This window comes from Triticum dicoccoides, chromosome 5A (genome assembly GCF_002162155.2).
Source record: "Triticum dicoccoides isolate Atlit2015 ecotype Zavitan chromosome 5A, WEW_v2.0, whole genome shotgun sequence".
NCBI lineage: Eukaryota > Viridiplantae > Streptophyta > Magnoliopsida > Poales > Poaceae > Triticum > Triticum dicoccoides.
Window position 1 is genome coordinate 51,420,617 of NC_041388.1, and position 17,680 is coordinate 51,438,296.

A 17,680-nucleotide genomic window follows, 5' to 3' on the forward strand; every position below is an offset into this window, starting at 1 on the left:
GCCTCTTTGATCTCGTGGTAGATCAACTCTTGTAATACTCATATCATCAAGAACAATCAAGCAGGACGTAGGGTATTACCTCCATCAAGAGTGCCCGAACCTGGGTAAACATCGTGTCCCATGCCTCCTGTTACCATCCGCCTTAGACGCACAGTTCGGGACCCCCTACCGAGATCCGCCGGTTTTGACACCGACAAGCCTCATTAAGCAACACCTCATCCCTCCTTGATAGTATTGGCTTTTCCTATAGACTCAATGTGATCTTGGATCACTAAAATAGAAAATGTAGAGTCTTGAGCTTTGAGCTTGAGCCAATCGTTTTGTCCTTAGCATTTTGAGGGGTCCACTTTTCTCATCCATGCCATGCCAATCATTGAGCTTTCCTGAGATATTAATCTTGAAATAGCATTAGCTCAATGAGCTATATGTTGTTAGGAATTACCAAAACTACCTAGGGATAGTTGCACTTTCAATCTCCCCCCTTTTGGTAATTGATGACAACATATAGATCAAAGCTTCGACAAATGATAATAAGAGTGAAAAACATTGTCTCTTTGAGAAGTATGTGAAAAGCAAGAGCTCCCCCTAAATTTGTGCATAGTTTAAGATTTGCTTTGGATTGCAAATGCACAATGAGTTAGGAACATGGGTTACTCTTCCATGTCACATACATCTTGGTGGAGCGCTCAAAATGATAATAATGAAATACATGCACTCATCACCAAGCAAAGTGAATAATCATATGAGAATAAAAGGATAATGTCATCCAACAAGCATTAAGGTAGCATATGATCAAACACATGATCATCCAAGTATCACACACAAGCATAAAGTATCTCAAACAAGAAAATAACAAAGTTCAACCACCAAACAATAAGAGAGAATAAAAAGCAACACTCTCTCTCAAAGCCTATGATCTATATATTTTCTCCCCCTTTGGCAACAAGTTACCAAAAAGTTTATAAAAATGCATAGTGCTAGATCGACTCTCAGGCTTGGTCTTTAGGTGGTGGTGTAGATAAAACTCCAAGGACGAAGGCATCAGTTGATGTAGATGGAGCTGGAGCTGGTGGAGTGTGTGCTGGAGCTGGTGGCACTGAAGCTGTAGCTGGTGCAGATGAAGTTGCTCTGGTGTCTGTAACAGGCACCGCAATAGATCTCTGTCCTCTGGGCACTCTAGCAAAAGCATCAGCGGTAGACTTGCCCTTCCTCTCCTGCACTTCATCCTGAAGTTGCTTAACAACTGTCTGAATCTCAGTGACCTTCACATCTAAGTCATAGAACTTCTGCTCCATGATCCTCTCCAAGCTCTCCTGGTTTTGAGTCAGGGTGTCCAATCCCTTCTCAATCCTCAGAGTGGAGTCAATCAAGTAGCCAAGCTGATCTTTCTTGCTCTTCAAAAGATACTGAGATGCCTCATCAATGGTTGGCATCTTTGCAGCCTTTTCAGTCCTTGCCTTCTCCCTCTTTGCTTGTGCTTGCACAGAAGATGGTTCATTTTCATCCATCACCACAGTGTTGTCCTCAAAGTCTTGGTAGATGGGCATGTGTTCCTTGTCCAAGAGATATCTGCCAGTGCCCATCTTGGAGTTGATTAGCTCCTGGATTTGTGGGGCATACCCACAACTTCTATTCTGATCTGCAGCTGTTCTCTTTATGGTTTCCACAATTAGGCTCATGACTTTGAACTTTTGAGGCACATCAAATATGTGAAGCAGGTTAATTGCATGGCCTCTGATCATCTTGTGATCACCTGACTTTAGCAAGAGAGTGTGCCTGAGGATCCAGTTGATTGTTGGCAAACCTGACAGAAGGTAATGTACTGATCCAAACTTGTGTGTCTCAAGAGCAGCATCTGGGATCTCTTTGTACATATGTGCCATGGTGTTGTGATCCTTCTTCTTCTTGGCATAGACATCCAAGTCATCTTCATTCTCCTCAGGAGCATTGATCAATTTTGCCCATTCTTCAACCGTTGACTGGTACCTAGTACCTTCAGACATCCAAGCAATCCTTCCATTTGGGTAGAAATGAGCTGTGGAGTAGAATTGCATAATAAGCTCATCATTCCACTTTGTGAGCTTCTGAGCCACAAACTCATCGAATCCACATGCCTTGAAGCTATCATATACACCAGGGAAGTGATCTTCATTTTTCTCAATGAATTTCCAATAAACCCATCTCATGTCACAGACTATGGGCTTCTTGTCAAGTAAAATAGTCTCATAGAAGTCCTGTTGTTCCTTTGTATGGAACCTGTAGTCCACAGCAGTCCTTCTCCTGGTGGCATATGGATCAGACTCTCTCCATAGCCTTAATCCTGAATCCTTCCTGATTTTCATGTTCTCTGCAACTGGGTGAGCATCATTGTGATCAGGGATCTTGGGCTTCAACTTCCCCAAAACAACAAAATCATCATCTTCTTCAGCAACTTGAGGCACTGGGGCCTTGTTCTTCTCCTCAGCAGGGATGTTCCTGGTGCTCCTCTTGGGTTTTGGATTTGGAGCTGGAGCAGCAGTCTTAGGAGCAGTTTTGGGCTTAGATGGAACATCCCCTGCCCTTATAGCATCTCCCATAAGCTTTTGAGCTTTGGGTGCTGGTGCTACATCCTCTTCCTCTTCCTCTTCTTCAGAATCTTTCATTATTGAAGATCTGTCAAGCACTCTGGCAATGGTCTTCTTGACCCTTTCCTTCCTTTTCTTCTCTGCCACATTCCTTGGCAGGAACCTTTTGCTTTTGACATGGATGTTCTGGCCTTTGACATGGGAACTCTCTTGGCAGGAACCTTTTGCTTCATTCCTGGCTTAGTGGCAGCAGCTGTGCCATATTCCTTTTTCAAGACTTTCCTCTTTGAGGTGGCCTCTTCCTCAACAGCCACATAGTCCTCATCCTTAGAATCCGAGGTTCTCTTCTTTTTGGTCCTGGTGGCTGCCTTACGCAAGTTGCTAGGTATACTCCTGCTTCCTTCATCAAAGCTGCTAGAGGGACTAGTGCCCTCACTTATGTTAACTTGCTCCTCAGACTTGTTCCGACTGTCACTCTGATCTGACATGATGCAAACACTGACAGCAGACCCTATGAATAGATTATAGATGAGATAGATTTGATGAGCATCACAAAGTACAGAGGTTTTTGCAAAAGAATGAGTTAAAAACTTAGTTTTAGTTTTCCACAGAAAGCATTTCGTATCTACCGATTTGAAAACTCGGTGATACTGAAGCAGCTTTTGGAACCTAAACTAGTGAACTCGGTCAGACCGAGTCACAATTCGGTGGCACCGAGACTGCTAGGGTTTCACAAAGTATTGAACTCGGTCACACCGATTTGCAATTCTCGGTCAGACCGAGAATCACATGTGCAATGGCCTTAGCCAAATCGGTGGAACCGATTTCAACAACTCGGTTGGTCCGAGATGATTTTGGCAGAAACCTAACCCTAAATTTTCAATCCACGACCAAACTACGGAGTGATTTCGCTGGATAGAGTGATCTCAATCGTGGCAAGATACATGGCAAAACAATGTGCTAGGAATCGGAGAGGGGTTAGCACAAGGATCAAGTCCATACCCTAAGTGCGGCGATGGACCTACTACGGCGGCAACGGCAGAGACGATTTCCGTTGACGATGGTGGAGACCAGCGGCGGGGGGCAGCTGGCGATGAGGAGGACGATCCGGAGACCCAGGGAGGCAGAGCAGGCTGAGCGCGGGCGAAGGGGTTCGGGAAAGTTTCCAAATTTTGGCCCGGGGATATATATAGCCTGACCATGTCGGTGTGACCGAGTGGAACAACTCGGTGGCACCGAGATTCATAACTGCAAGTAGTTACTGCAACTCGATGTGACCGAAAAGTTCAAATCGGTTGCACCGAGATTGAAAACCTAGATCGACTTAGTGATCTCGGTATGACCGAAATGGATGAATCGATCAGACCGAAACGCACAAAGAAGTTTTGGAAGTTTAAGTCTATGACGAATCTGGGACTCCGAGTGCTCCTCACACTGAGTGGTTCGAATCTGACTTGATCAAACTTTGTGATGTAGCATGAATAGAGTTTGAGACGAGAAAAGCATAGATAGCTAGAGAAGGTTCTTAGACATTCTTGTCCATCCACTTGGAAAAAGAGAAAGGAACCAAACAATCAAAACAACAAGTGGATGTCCTCAAATGAGTAAATTATGCAACCAACATGCTCACACAATAAAATGGCAAATGAAATATGTGGCAAACCATGCACAACCAATTCTAGCATCTATCAAGCAATTGGCGATGACTAGGTCATCTATATATGAGTATATTGACTTAGGAGTCAAATGAGAACATTTGATCATAGGTCATACCCATCGTTTAAGCACACATGGGGTTACCACTTTTACATAAAGCATTGTTGTGTTCACACCATTAGAGTTGCTTTAGCTCAATTCTTAGAGTAAAGCTCCCCCTAGATGTGAGATCCCCCTAAGAGGGATGAACTAACCTTGGGTTTTGTCGATGATGACTTCATGTAGATGTTGAAGATGTGGATGCTCAATGTTGATGTAGATCATTTGGAGCAATCCTTTGGAGTGAGTTGCACTTTCAATACCTACACGGGTTAGTCCCACAAGGAACAAACAAGGATATCCATAGACATAGAGTGATGCACACACAAGATGATGTCTATGAAAGCATTAGGTTACCTTGTCCCTTGTCTTACCAACAAGAGGGTTTGTGACTCCTTGAACTAGTGCAAGATGTGGAAGTTTATTGCACTTGTTCTTTCCAAAATGATAAGAGTGAAGTATGTTGGCGGAGTCACCCTCAAGAACTCTCCAGTTCTTCTTCTTCTTCGGGATCCACATCATCTTGATAGGAATCCTTGGAGTTGTAATCGTACTTGATGAAGTAGAACTTGATGTAGTCTTGGGAACCCACTTGACCAAGGCCTTGGGTGCTTCTTCAAATGCATCAATTTCCTCTTGAAGCTTATCCTTGCCTTTTTGCTCGTGGTCTTGTGGTGGAAGATCATCTTGAGCATGTGTCCCCTTGAAGGAAGTAGGATCATACTTCTTTTGTTGAGGAACAAACTTCGTCTTGGGGTATTAATCTTCTTCCCACTCAACTCCATTGGCATTGAACTTTCGTTCAAAACCAACACCTTGGTTCTTCCGGTGCCTTCCTTGCTTGCTTACAATTTCCTCGAATTGCTTACTCCCGGCAAGGCTCTTGTAAACACCTTTCTCTATAATTCCCTTCAATAAGCTATTTTCTTGCTCAAGTGTAACTTGGCTAAGAGAATCATTAGTGGAATCAAGAGAACTACTAGAAGCAACAACATTGGATTTATCATGAATAATGTTACTACTAGAGGAAGAATCTTTTTTGTTCTTGTTACTAGACTTGACTTGAGGCATGTAAGTGGATAAGAGTAAATGCTTGGCAATTTAAGAAGAATTTTTCTTGCGAAGATCATCATTGATTGCCTTTAAGAACTCATGATCTTGCTCAAGGTTGAGCTTTTCAAAACGTAATTTCTCACGAGTCCTTAAAAGTTCTCGATGATCTTCTAAGATAGTTTCATGAGCTAACTTAAGAGTGTTTAGTTCTTTAGTTAGAAACTCAATCTTCTCCTTATCATTGTCATTCGTTTTATCTTGATTAGCATGATTAATTAACGTTTCATCATAGTATTCATCACTAGAGTTGTCAACAAGTAAATCATCATCACCTAACAAGTCATCTTCATCACTATTGAAATCAACATACTCGGGGTGTGATACCTTTGGGCCTTTAGCCATGAAGCATCTTCCAAGTCCTTCATTTGGTGAATCAAATATGTCGTAGGAGTTGGTTTACACAAGTGCTAGACCGGCAACACCTTCATCTTGAGTATATTCGGAGTCGGAATGATTGTCGGAGTCGGAGCCGGATACCCATTCACCAACATGAGCTTGATGTCTTTGTTTTGTGTAGCTCCTTGATGACTTGTCCTTCCTTTCCGAATCTTTGCTTCTCCGGGATGTTCTTCGTTCATAACGATCATATCTACTCCTCTCTCTTGATGGCGATTCTTCTCTTCTACTTCTTCTTTTGGAGAATCTTCTCTTCTCTTGTAGGGTGCCGTACACTCATTGGAATAGTGTCTGGATTTTCCACAAGTGTAGCAATTTCGCTCTCGACTAGAAGATCTTTTGTCATTGTAGGACCTTGACTTGGAACTTCTCTCTTTGCTTCTACTCTTGTAGAACTTGTTGAATTTCTTCACCATTAGGCTCAGTTCTTTATTGAAGGTTTGTTTCTCACTTGATGATGTGGGAGCTTCACATGAGGCTTTGTAAGAACCACTTGACTTGTTATGGAGCTCCTCCTTATCCTTGAGTGACATCTCATGAGCAACAATTCTTCCAATGACTTCCGTTGGCTTGAGATCTTTGTAATTGGGCATCATTTGGATCAATGTGCATACGGTATCATATTTTCTGTCCAAAGATCTTAGGATCTTCTTGATGATGAATTTGTCGGTCATCTCCTCACTTCCTAAGCCGACGATCTCATTTGTGATAAGAGCAAGCCTAGAGTACATTTCAGCGACACCTTCACCATCCTTCATTTTGACCTTGTCAAGCTGACTTTGAAGCACATCCAACTTTCCTTTGCATTCTCAAGACGGTTGATTTTGTTGAATTCTTCGGGGCACAATCCATTGAAGAGGATATCACAAGCTTGAGCATTGTACTGCAGCATCTTCAACTCTTCCGCGGTAGCTTCACAGTTCGGTTCTCTCCCATCGAAGAATTCACCTTGCAAGCCAATACACACAATAGCCCATACGGCGGGGTTATGTCCAAGAATATGCATTTTCATCTTATGCTTCCAACTAGCAAAATTAGTACCATCAAAGTAAGGACCTCTACGGTGGTAATTTCCCTCGCTAGACGCCATACTCTCCTAGGTTGTGAAACCAAGGCTATGACTACCAAAAGCTATGAAAATCAAAGCAAATAGAGACCAAAGCTCTGATACCACTTGTAGGATCGAAAGTATGTCTAGAGGGGGGTGATTAGACTACTTGACCAAATAAAAACTTATTCTTTTCCCAATTTTAGTTCTTAGCAGATTTTAGCAACTTTGGACAAGTCAAGCAATCTTAACACAATTCAAGCAAGCATGCAAAGAGTATATGAGCAGCGGAAAGTAAAGCATGCAATTTACAAGAATGTAAAGGGAAGGGTTTGGAGGATTCAAACGCAATAGGAGACACAGATGTTTTTGTCGTGGTTCCGATAGGTGGTGCTATCGTACATCCACGTTGATGGAGACTTCAACCCACAAAGGGTAACGGCTACGCGAGTCCACGGAGGGCTCCACCCACGAAGGGTCCACGAAGAAGCAACCTTGTCTATCCCCCCATGGCCGTCGCCCATGAAGGACTTGCCTCACTAGCGGTAGATTTTCACGAAGTAGGCGATCTCCTTGCCCTTACAAACTCCTTGGTTCAACTCCACAATCCTGTCGGAGGCTCCCAAGTGACACCTAGCCAACCTAGGAGACACCACTCTCCAAGAAGTAACAAATGGTGATGATGAACTCCTTGCTCTTGTGCTTCAAATGATGGTCTCCCCAACACTCAACTCTCTCTCTCACAGGATATGGATTTGGTGGAAAGAGGATTTGAGTGGAAAGCAACTTGGGGAAGGCTAGAGATTAAGATTCATATGGTAAGAATGGAATATCTTGGCCTCAACACAAGTGTAGGTGGTTCTCTCTCAGAAAATGTAAGTTGGAAGTGTAGGTTTGTTCTGATGGCTCTCTCCACAAATGAAGAGGTGGTGGAGGGGTATATATAGCCTCCACACAAAATCTAACCGTTACACACAACTTGCCAATCTCGGTGGGACCGAATTGTTAAACTCGGTCGGACCGATTCAGCAAAGCTAGTGACCGTTAGGAGTTTCGGTGGGACCGACATGCAACTCGGTAGGACCGATATGGTTAGGGTTAGGGTATAACGTAATCTCGGTGAGACCGATTACACAAACTCGGTGAGACCGATTTTGGTAATAAGCTAACCAGAGAGTTAGTCAGGTAAACTCGGTGGGACCGATTCGCTCATTTCGGTGAGACTGAAATCCTATAAAAGGGAAACAGAGAGTTTACATTGCAATCTCGGTGGGACCGATCGCTCATCTCGGTGGGGCCGAAACGTTACGAAGGGAAACAGAGAGATTACAATCCCATCTCGGTGAGACCGAGATCCCTATCGGTGAGACCGATTTGCCTAGGGTTTGTGGCAGTGGCTATGGCATTTGAACTCGGTGGCGCCGGATGGAAAGAATCGGTGGGGCCGAGTTTGACTTTTGGTTTAGGTCATATGTGAATGTGAGAAAGTAGTTGAGGGTTTTGGAGCATATCACTAAGCATTTTGAACAAGAGCCTCATTAAGCAACACCTCATCCCTCCTTAATAGTATTGGCTTTTTCTATAGACTCAATGTGATCTTGGATCACTAAAATAGAAAATGTAGAGTCTTGAGCTTTGAGCTTGAGCCAATCCTTTTGTCCTTAGCATTTTGAGGGATGCACTTTTCTCATTCATGCCATGCCAATCGTTGAGCTTTCCTGAGATATTAATCTTGAAATAGCATTAGCTCAATAGCTATATGTTGTTAGGAATTACCAAAACCATCTAGGGATAGTTGCACTTTTAATTTCCCCCTTTTTGGTAATTGATGACAACATATAGATCAAAGCTTCGACAAATGATAATAAGAGTGAAATTAAAAACTCATTGTAGGATCGAAAGAAATGTTGGCTGAAAGTTGATGACATGCTTTTAGGCTTGCTTACATTGATGACATGCGCAATAGTTGCTTTGAGCTAGGGATAGTTGCACTTTTATTGGATTTTAAGTCCAACAGATTAACGTTGACAAAATTTTACTTTGTTAGGGCAACAAGATCCAAATAACATCCATAATAAGCAGATAAAAACTATGCTTTTCAGCACTCCCAAATTTTACCTCGGTTACATAGCTAGTGATAGTCAGGCACAAAAATACACAGTGTTATAGATCTACCTCTTTAAAAATAATCTCGTCCGGACATCCCTACGCTGAGTTTAAAGAGAAGGGGAACCCCTTCTTCAATTCATCTTCGTGTTTCGAGGTGGCTATTTTTGTGGTGTGGTTTGCTCCAGTGAACCTTAATGCATTTGATGATTTCGGTCTTAATGCAACGTTCTACTTCGTTCAAAACCGAGGTTTCATTGTAATTCAGATCATGCTGAAAGTCGATAGAGTAGGAATGGACGTGCTTGTAGTGTAGAGGTTGGGCTTGTGTGAGAGTTGGAGGAATTTGCGCAACACGAACACACGACAACTCTGAATGTTTTGAATTCAGGAGCAACCATCCTAACCGTACATGATGTAATCGGACGGCTCCTCTAAAAAGCAGTCGTGCCGGGGCAGGGCAAAGCAAAACCTCTCCCATCCTCGTCAGACACCCCGAAAACGAAATGCAGGCTAGGCCCGCCGCCGCCCCGCTCTCGGCTCCCGCCCCTCCCAACGATTCCGCCGCCGCCGCCGCAGTAATCTCAATCCTCAGCGACGCGGACCCCGACGACCGCCTTCGCGCGTCCGGCATCAGCCCGGACCCCGCCCTGTTCCCGCATCTCCGCCGGTCGCTCACCACCCTCCCGGAGTCCGCGTTCCCCGCGCTCGCCCGCTGGGCCGGCTCCGCCGCCGCCGTCTCCCTCCTCGCCTCCCGCGGCTTCTTCGCGGCCTCCTGGCGCCTCCTCCTCCTCCAGTCGCCTTCGTCTCCGCCCCCTCCCCTTGCCGCCTTCGCCCCGCTCGTCCGCCGCTACGCCCGCCTCGGCCGCGCCTCCGCGGCCCTCCGCGCCTTCCACTTCCTCCGCCACAACCCCGACCGCTACACGGTCGATGGCGACGGCTCGCCCGCCGCCACCTCCCTCCTAAACATGGCTGTCGGGGCGCTCTGCAAGGAGGGTCACCCGCGCCCGGCCGCCAAACTCGTCGAGCGGTGCCGGCGTGAGGGGGAGCTCGCGCCCGATGAACGGACCTACAACATGCTCCTCGACGGCTGGTCCGGCGCCCGCCGGCTGGACAAGGTCGGGAAGCTCTGGGCAGAGATGCGCGTGGCCGGCGTGCGGCCGACGGTGGTCTCCTACGGGACTCTCATCAAGGCGGTTTGTCGGATGCAGCAGCCGGACCAGGCAATGTCTCTCCTCGACGAGATGCGGAAGGAGGGGATCGAGGCGAATCTGGTTACCTGCAACCCCATCGTGCACGCCCTGGCTCACGCCGGCCGATTTCGGGACGCATACAACCTGCTCGAGAAATTTCCTCTCTACGGGGTGGCGCCTAATATCTCGACATTCAACTCGCTCGTGTTGGCTTACTGCAAATATGGAGACCTTGCCGGGGCAAGCGGTGTGCTCAAGGCCATGATGGGGAGGGGCATCTTGCCAACGGCAAAAACGTACAATTACTTCTTCGTGTTCTTTGCCAAGACCGGCAATGTTGAGCTGGGGATGAATCTTTATAACAAGATGGTCAACAATGGTTATGCGCCGGACCAGACCACTTACAACCTCCTGGTCAAGATGTTGTGCGAGGCTAATCGGCTTGAATTAGTGGTGCAGATGGTAAAGGAGATGAAGGTTAATGGTTTTGAGGCTGATCTGGCAACAAGCACCATGCTGATACATTTGCTTTGCCGAAGTCATCGGTTTGAGGAAGCATGTGCTGAGTTTGAGGACATGTTTCGTAGAGGGCACGTGCCCCAGTATATCACTTACAGGATGCTTATGAAAGAGCTCAAGCGGCTGGGTTTGGTTCAACTGGAAGAGAAGTTGACCGACCTAATGCGCTCAGTACCACATTCTACAAAGTTGCCTGGCAGCTACAGAGAAAAGGAAGGCGACAACGCTATAGAAAAGAGAAAATTAATATTGGAGAAAGCTCAGGCTGTTTCCAATGTTCTGAAGGAGTGTAAAGATCCGAAGGAGTTGCAGAAGCTAAAAGATGATGAAGAAACTGATGTCCAGGTCGCAGATAGGATAGTCGCCAACATTAGAAAAAGAGTATATGGGGGTGTCTCTAGGTTAGCCTCTCCACTTCCTTGAACATCGAGTTGGCAAAATCAAATCATGAAGATTTACTGGATGATCAGGGATTTAGAAGTTGATCACCTAAGCAATTTATATTTCACACAGTTGATTGCCCTTTGGGATGTTCAAGAAGCAAGAAGAGATTGTAACCTCTAATCCTGTTTGGTTCTTTTTGTGGATTGGATATCCTCCATGAGAAATTCACAGAACAGAAGTAGTGGACATGCATGAATTAATTTAGTGCTTAAGATGTGGCATGGAACACACAAGCCTTCCCCATATATGTAAGTAATATTTACATCCTTTTGTTGTGCTCCATTGCCATGGCTTCTACATGATGTCAGTGTGGAACAACCTGGCCTGTTAGATCACCCAGCTAATCGGGTCTTAGATGTTGTGGTTAATCATGCATATGTGATGTACTTCTGATTCTTATAGTTAAAGATTACTTTGTTCAGTTTTGGATTGATTTAGTGATTCCAGTGATGGGCCTCTTTGATTTAATGGATTTTCGTATGAATTTTGGAGGATTAGAAATTTTAGGACAGTATCACATAGGATTTTTTCTCTGAAGGATTCCATTGCTTACTTTGGTAATTTTGGATGAGGTAGTGGTGCTAGCTAAGAACTCGTTGCTGCAAGGGATTTTTTTCAAATTCTGGAGGATTAATCCTTGGGAATTTCAGGATTGTGTTGAGATTTTTTTCCCTAAGGATTCCATTGTACTAGATTTTCATAAAGTCATAGGAAAAATTCAGTTGAATCAAGCCTCTTGAAAATTATTGTTTCTTTTCTTATGATGCAATCAAACAAACCTTTTGGTGCAAATTAAATCTTATAGGCTTCACGCGGGTATGCCAAATGCAATCCTTCGTTTTCCTATTCCTGCATTTTTTGGTGTCCTGCAAATCGACGAGGCCCTAAATGCTGTAGTGATATCCCTCCAAAAGAAAAGGGGAACCCTACCTGTACACGTGATGTAAGACCCATAGGGGCGGTTTTGGGTGAATCACAGCGCCATACTTGCCTTAAATCCCCAAACCACTGTAGTGGGAAGGTCTTCCTATCAGCAGTTGTCGGATTGAAAATGAACGGACCCGATCGACTGTGTGAGATGGTACCCCACCTCTCAGCTACTTGTATATGTTTTGGTTTGTGTACCAGATTGTGTAGGAATGCTATCACAGATTAATCCTACCAAATTGAACAGAGGAACAAGGGGTGTAAGACTTCCAGCAACCTTTTCAATATTAAAGGGGGGAATTCTGAAGCCACACGTGATAAATGCATTGAGCTCCTGATAAATTTCGGTTGACTGAACCAAGCAGGAGGACTGCCTGTGAATAAATACTTCCTCTGTAAACTAATATAAGAGCGTTTAGATAACTAAAATAGTGATCTAAACACTCTTATATTAGTTTACGGAGGGAGTAGATAGCAAGGAAAGGGGAAGAAACCCCATACAAAGTCTGAGCACAAACGACCTCCATCCTCAAAACAACTCAAACAAAACAGTGCCCTGAAAATAACTACTACTACTAACAACAACCCAAGAAGAAGAGCAGCTGCATAGCAAGGCAGATGGAGAAACGGCAGACCACCAAAATGACCCTGAAGAAAGATCGACTAGGAAGTTGGAGGGACAGCAGTCAACCGAAACGACCCTGAAGGAAGGTTGATTGGGACTGAAACAACATGGAGCTGGCTCCGCTGAATCAAGACCCACTATCCCACATCCACAGGCGCAAAGAATCTGTGAATACTTGCTGTAGCCCATAGCAAGCGTCCACTCTGATTTTGTACAGCGCTCGTTGCCCTGCGGTGCCAGGCGGCACGCAGTCACATCAACAAACTTTCTTCAGACCTTCCATTGTACATTCACATTGGGACACATAGATAAATTGCTCGCTGTCAATTGCAACTAAAGGTCTAAGAATTATCTTTTTATATGTATTCAATAAAATAACTGAAATGTATAACTGCATTGAGTCAGCAATTGCATGTTCTAACTGCATAACCAGTCACTAAAGCACGTGTGAGACACCTAGGATCAGCACAGAAGGATTGCTTATCAAGTCCAGGCACCACAATGACACAGATATAAGTAGTGCATTTTTTGTTCAGGCTCCTGAACTAGAGACAAGTTCATCTTATCTTTCGATAAAAAAAAACTATGCCTCCTTATCTATCGTTCTACTAAGAGATGTGTTACTCTGTCCTGCAGTTTCTGTTGTTCTTGCCCTGCTTTTGGTTTAGTTTGCCCAAGATCGTTTTATTCTGTTACACAATTAAGTTTTATGATGTAAGCATTTTTGTTTTTACTTCCATAGTTTTACTCATAATCTTTCTGGTTTGATATTTAGGTTTTTAGGTGGGTTATCAATATCTCGTGTTATATCTATTTTTGGGATCGTCTTTAACGAAGCTGGAAAATTCTTAATTGAAAGAAGGATGTCTCTTTTATAGGATACCTCTACTAGGAACTTTACAGATTGAGGTATAATATTCTGCAAATTTGTTTCGTGTACTATGACCCATGATTATATTTTTGCCATGCATTTGTTTCATTTATATGCAGAAATATGTTTTTCATACAATATCCCAATATATTCCTAACAAACCATTCCCTTTTTATTTTCTTCGCATGACACATGGTTTTAATCAATTTAGGAATAGATATATGTGGTTCTGGAGGCATGTATATAGGAGAAACATATATATACACTTTTCCTAATACTATATGGTTTTATCAAACAGCATCAGAAGTGGAGAACTGATAAACAAGGTAAAGGCCTTTGAACTGAAATTGCTAGTTCCCCAGACCCCAGAGTCTTCTGCCTAGTTTGGCATCACTAAAGGGATAGTGACTGAGGCAAATACTAATAGTTTTGACACTGACTGGGGCAAATACTATACATGATGTAAGCCGAAAATAAGCCGGCTAAGGAACACCCCTCATATGACATTTGGCATTACCCAAGCTCCAAATTATGTATCTACCTCGGACAGATTCTACTCCATTATCTCCAGCAAAATATAAAGTATGGCGTGCATAAGCTTAATCTTGGTCAGGTAGGTTCACAAGTACAGTATAATCTAATCAAAGTTAGAAATGAGAGCAAAACAGAGAAGTTACCTTTGTTAGGATCCCAAGCACCAAAGCCTCCCATGCCGGCCGGCTGACCGTCGTCCATGGTTTCCAGCTTTGTCATCCTCGTCCTCGCCGTTGTTGCATCTCTCGGCGTCGGCGCCGCTGCTGCAATTGGCAAGCAGGACAAGTTCCTGGCTCCAGTGCATCCTTCCTGCTCGACCACTGGCAACTACACCGATGGCAGCCAGTTCAAGAAGAACCTCGACGAGCTCCTCGCCGCCCTCCCCGCGGCTGCCAGCAGGAACGATGGGTTCTACATCGGCACTGCGGGGGACTCGGGATCTCCCGACCAGGTCTTCACCCTCATCATGTGCTATGCCGACCACGACGCGGCAGAGTGCCTGGAATGCCTCACCGGAGCGCCGGCGGGGATCATGGCCTTGTGCCCTGGCAGCCGGGACGTGCGCGCGGCATACGATGCGTGCATACTCCGGTACTCACCGGTGTCAACCTTTGCATCAACGGCCGACCTTGACATCGCTTTCTACGTGAAGTACACCGCGCCCATCCCGGTCGATCCGGTGGCCATGGCCAGGGTGTGGCTTCCGCTGATGGCCGACCTCACGGGACAGGCCGCTGGGTCGCCGGCGCGGGCAGCGAGTGGGAGCACGCTGTACGATGCTTCGTGGCGGGTGTTCGGGCTGGCGCAGTGTACGAGGAACCTCAACGCGAGCGAGTGCAGCCGGTGCCTCTCCTCCTTGGTCGGCAAACTGCCGGAGCTGTTCCAGAACGAGACCGGTGGCGCCGTCAAGGCATACAGCTGCTACGTGCACTACCAGATCGGCCCCTTTGACATAACCCTTCCACCTGCATCAGAACCCCCGCCGCCGTCGTCTCCAAAGCCCGGAGGTCAGTCTTTGCAGGTTTGGGGTAGCCTTCTTTCACATATATATCTATATCCAGTGAGATATTATTCTCTATTGTTCTTGGAATTCTGTGACAGAAGCATCGTCTTCTTCAAGAACAAGGCTCCTGATCGGCAGCTCCATTGGTGCCGTGTCGTTCTTGATCATTCTGGTTGGTGTCTTGGTCTGTCTCCTTTTCCGACGACGGCAAAAGCACCCAATCACTGCCAATAAGCAGGCAAAGGGGCAAGAGCCGGAAGATGGCAAATTCTCCGACGGCGACGACCCAGCCATGGAAGACGACTTCGAGAAAGGGACCGGGCCCAAGCGGTTTCACTACGGTGAGCTGGCCATCGCCACCGACAACTTCTCCGACAAGAAGAAGCTCGGGGAAGGAGGTTTCGGCTCCGTGTACAGAGGATATCTCAAGGAGTCGAACCTCGAGGTGGTCATCAAGCGAGTCTCCAAAGGTTCCAAGCAAGGGAAGAAAGAATATGCTTCCGAGGTGACGATCATAAGCCGACTCCGGCACCGAAACCTGGTGCAGCTTATCGGCTGGTACCACGGCGGGGGCGAGCTGCTCCTTGTCTACGAGCTGATGCCCAACGGCAGCCTTGACACGCACCTCTACGGCGGCAAGAACGCAGCCGTGCTGCCATGGCCGGCCAGGCACGAGATCGTGCTTGGACTGGGCTCTGCCCTCCTGTATCTTCACCAAGAGTGGGAGCAGTGCGTCCTGCACAGAGACATCAAGCCAAGCAACATCATGCTGGACGCCTCCTTTGCTGCCAAGCTTGGCGACTTCGGGCTTGCCAGGCTCGTCGACCATGGCAGGGGCTCGCACACCACGGTGCTCGCCGGCACGATGGGGTACATGGACCCGGAGTGCATGACAACCGGCCGGACCAGCGCCGAGTCGGACGTGTACAGCTTTGGAGTTGTCCTCCTCGAGATTGCCTGCGGCAGGCGGCCTCTGGCGGTGGCAGAAGAGGAACAGATGGTCCACCTGGCCCAGCGGGTCTGGGCATCATACGGCATGCGAAGGGTTCTTGATGCCGCTGACGCGCGGCTGGAAGGGGAGTTTGACGGCGAGGAGATGGAGCGTGTGATGGTCGTCGGGCTCTGGTGCGCGCACCCCGACCGGAGCCTCAGCCCGTCCATCAGGCAGGCCGTCGGTGTGCTGCGGCGCGAGCAGCCTCTGCCGACCCTACCGGAGAGGATGCCGGTGGCAACTTTCTTGTACGTGCCCCTACTGGTTGATGGTTCAAGTTCCACGTTGTCTACTGGTGTCACCGGCGCTGGCGGCAGTGGCAGCAGCGGAACTGACACGCCGGCGGACAAGTCGATGTCGATGCGAAGCAACACGGTAGTGGATGGACAGATCACTGGACGCTAAATGGTGTAAAGGGACAAATTAATACGCTCAGTTTGCTAACACGAAGTAATTTGTTAATTATCCTAATTTCTGATTATTCCATTAACATCGAGCTATTGTGATAGCAAATAACTGTCTCATTAAATTCAGTTAATCACAGAACGGCTTATACTTTCTTTGCAGTTTCTTTCATTCTCTACCCGCAAGTGGGGTGCAAACCAGTGGAGTCAAAGATTTGCAGACTTGGCTTGACTCAGCTCGTTTTCAAAACAAATGAGCTCAATTTGACTTGAGCTTGTGGTCGAGCTGCAGAGTCTGACTCGTACTTGGCTTCTACTACCTCATCAAGTCTCTAAAATTTCTTATATAGTACTCCCTCCGTTCCATAATATAAAAGCGTTTTTGACAATACACTAGTGTAAAAAACGTTTTTATATTATGGAACAGAGGGAGTATTTGTTTACAAGGAAGTACTAACAACGTTGATGCCGTTTCGAGCCATTTTCAAGCTAGATGAAAAAAAAACATGATCCTCTTATACATAATATAAATCTTATTAGCATAGAATAATTGAAGAAGTTCATAGCATAAGCAATGTTGGTCAACATTGGGTGTTCAGAATTCTTAGCACCAATTCAAACTGGTGCTAACCATTGGAAGACGTAGGAGCGACTCAAAGTTGATTAAGTATAGGGCGTAAAATGTGAATGTGTGTAGTCATATATCCTTATTTTTACCCATTGTGCCTTTTTATTTTATTTTACATGTGTACTCCAGTTTAGCACTTGTTTTGTACTTAAACTTTAATAAATACTAGAAGTGTTGTGAGCGCTTTGTTGCGCCGTTGGTGTTGTTGGGTTTCTTAAAAATATTACTCACTTTGTTTCAAAAATAAGGTGTATTGCATTTTTTAAGTCAAATCTTTTTAAGTTTGATCAAATTTGTAGAAAAATATATCAAAATCCATAATACAAATCGATATAATTAGTTTCATCATAAAATGAATTTCCATTTTTTTTAATGTTGTGGATGTTGGCATTTTGTCTCTGAACTTGGTCAAAGTTCAAGAAATTTGACTTTTCAAAAAACTAATACCCCTTATATTTTGGAATTGATGTAATATTTAGTTTGGGGGCAGAGAGATGATGGCGTGTGTTTTAACTTTTTTATATTTCGATGATTTGGTGGGCCTTTCTTGATGTGATTC

General features: G+C 45.5%; 2 protein-coding genes across 3 annotated transcripts; both read left to right on the forward strand.

Moving 5' to 3' along the window:
- Positions 1-9,488: 9,488 nt before the first annotated feature.
- LOC119299201 (pentatricopeptide repeat-containing protein At5g11310, mitochondrial-like) lies at positions 9,489-13,643 on the forward strand. 2 transcript variants are annotated; one of them, XR_005146109.1, is made up of 2 exons: positions 9,489-11,386; positions 13,466-13,643. XR_005146109.1 is itself a non-coding variant. In XM_037576460.1 (1 exon), exon 1 carries the CDS (start codon positions 9,489-9,491, stop codon positions 11,115-11,117), a length of 1,629 nt encoding a protein of 542 aa, XP_037432357.1. In that variant the 3' UTR covers positions 11,118-11,559. The 2 variants fall into 2 exon arrangements, 1 of the variants encoding a protein (XP_037432357.1); XM_037576460.1 differs by lacking the exon at positions 13,466-13,643 and having other exon boundaries at positions 9,489-11,559.
- A 523-nt stretch (positions 13,644-14,166) lies between these two features.
- Positions 14,167-16,502, forward strand: LOC119299200 (L-type lectin-domain containing receptor kinase IX.1-like). Its single transcript, XM_037576459.1, has 2 exons — positions 14,167-15,102; positions 15,197-16,502. Exons 1-2 carry the CDS (start codon positions 14,295-14,297, stop codon positions 16,492-16,494), a joined length of 2,106 nt encoding a protein of 701 aa, XP_037432356.1. The 5' UTR covers positions 14,167-14,294; the 3' UTR covers positions 16,495-16,502.
- The last annotated feature ends 1,178 nt before the right edge of the window (positions 16,503-17,680 follow it).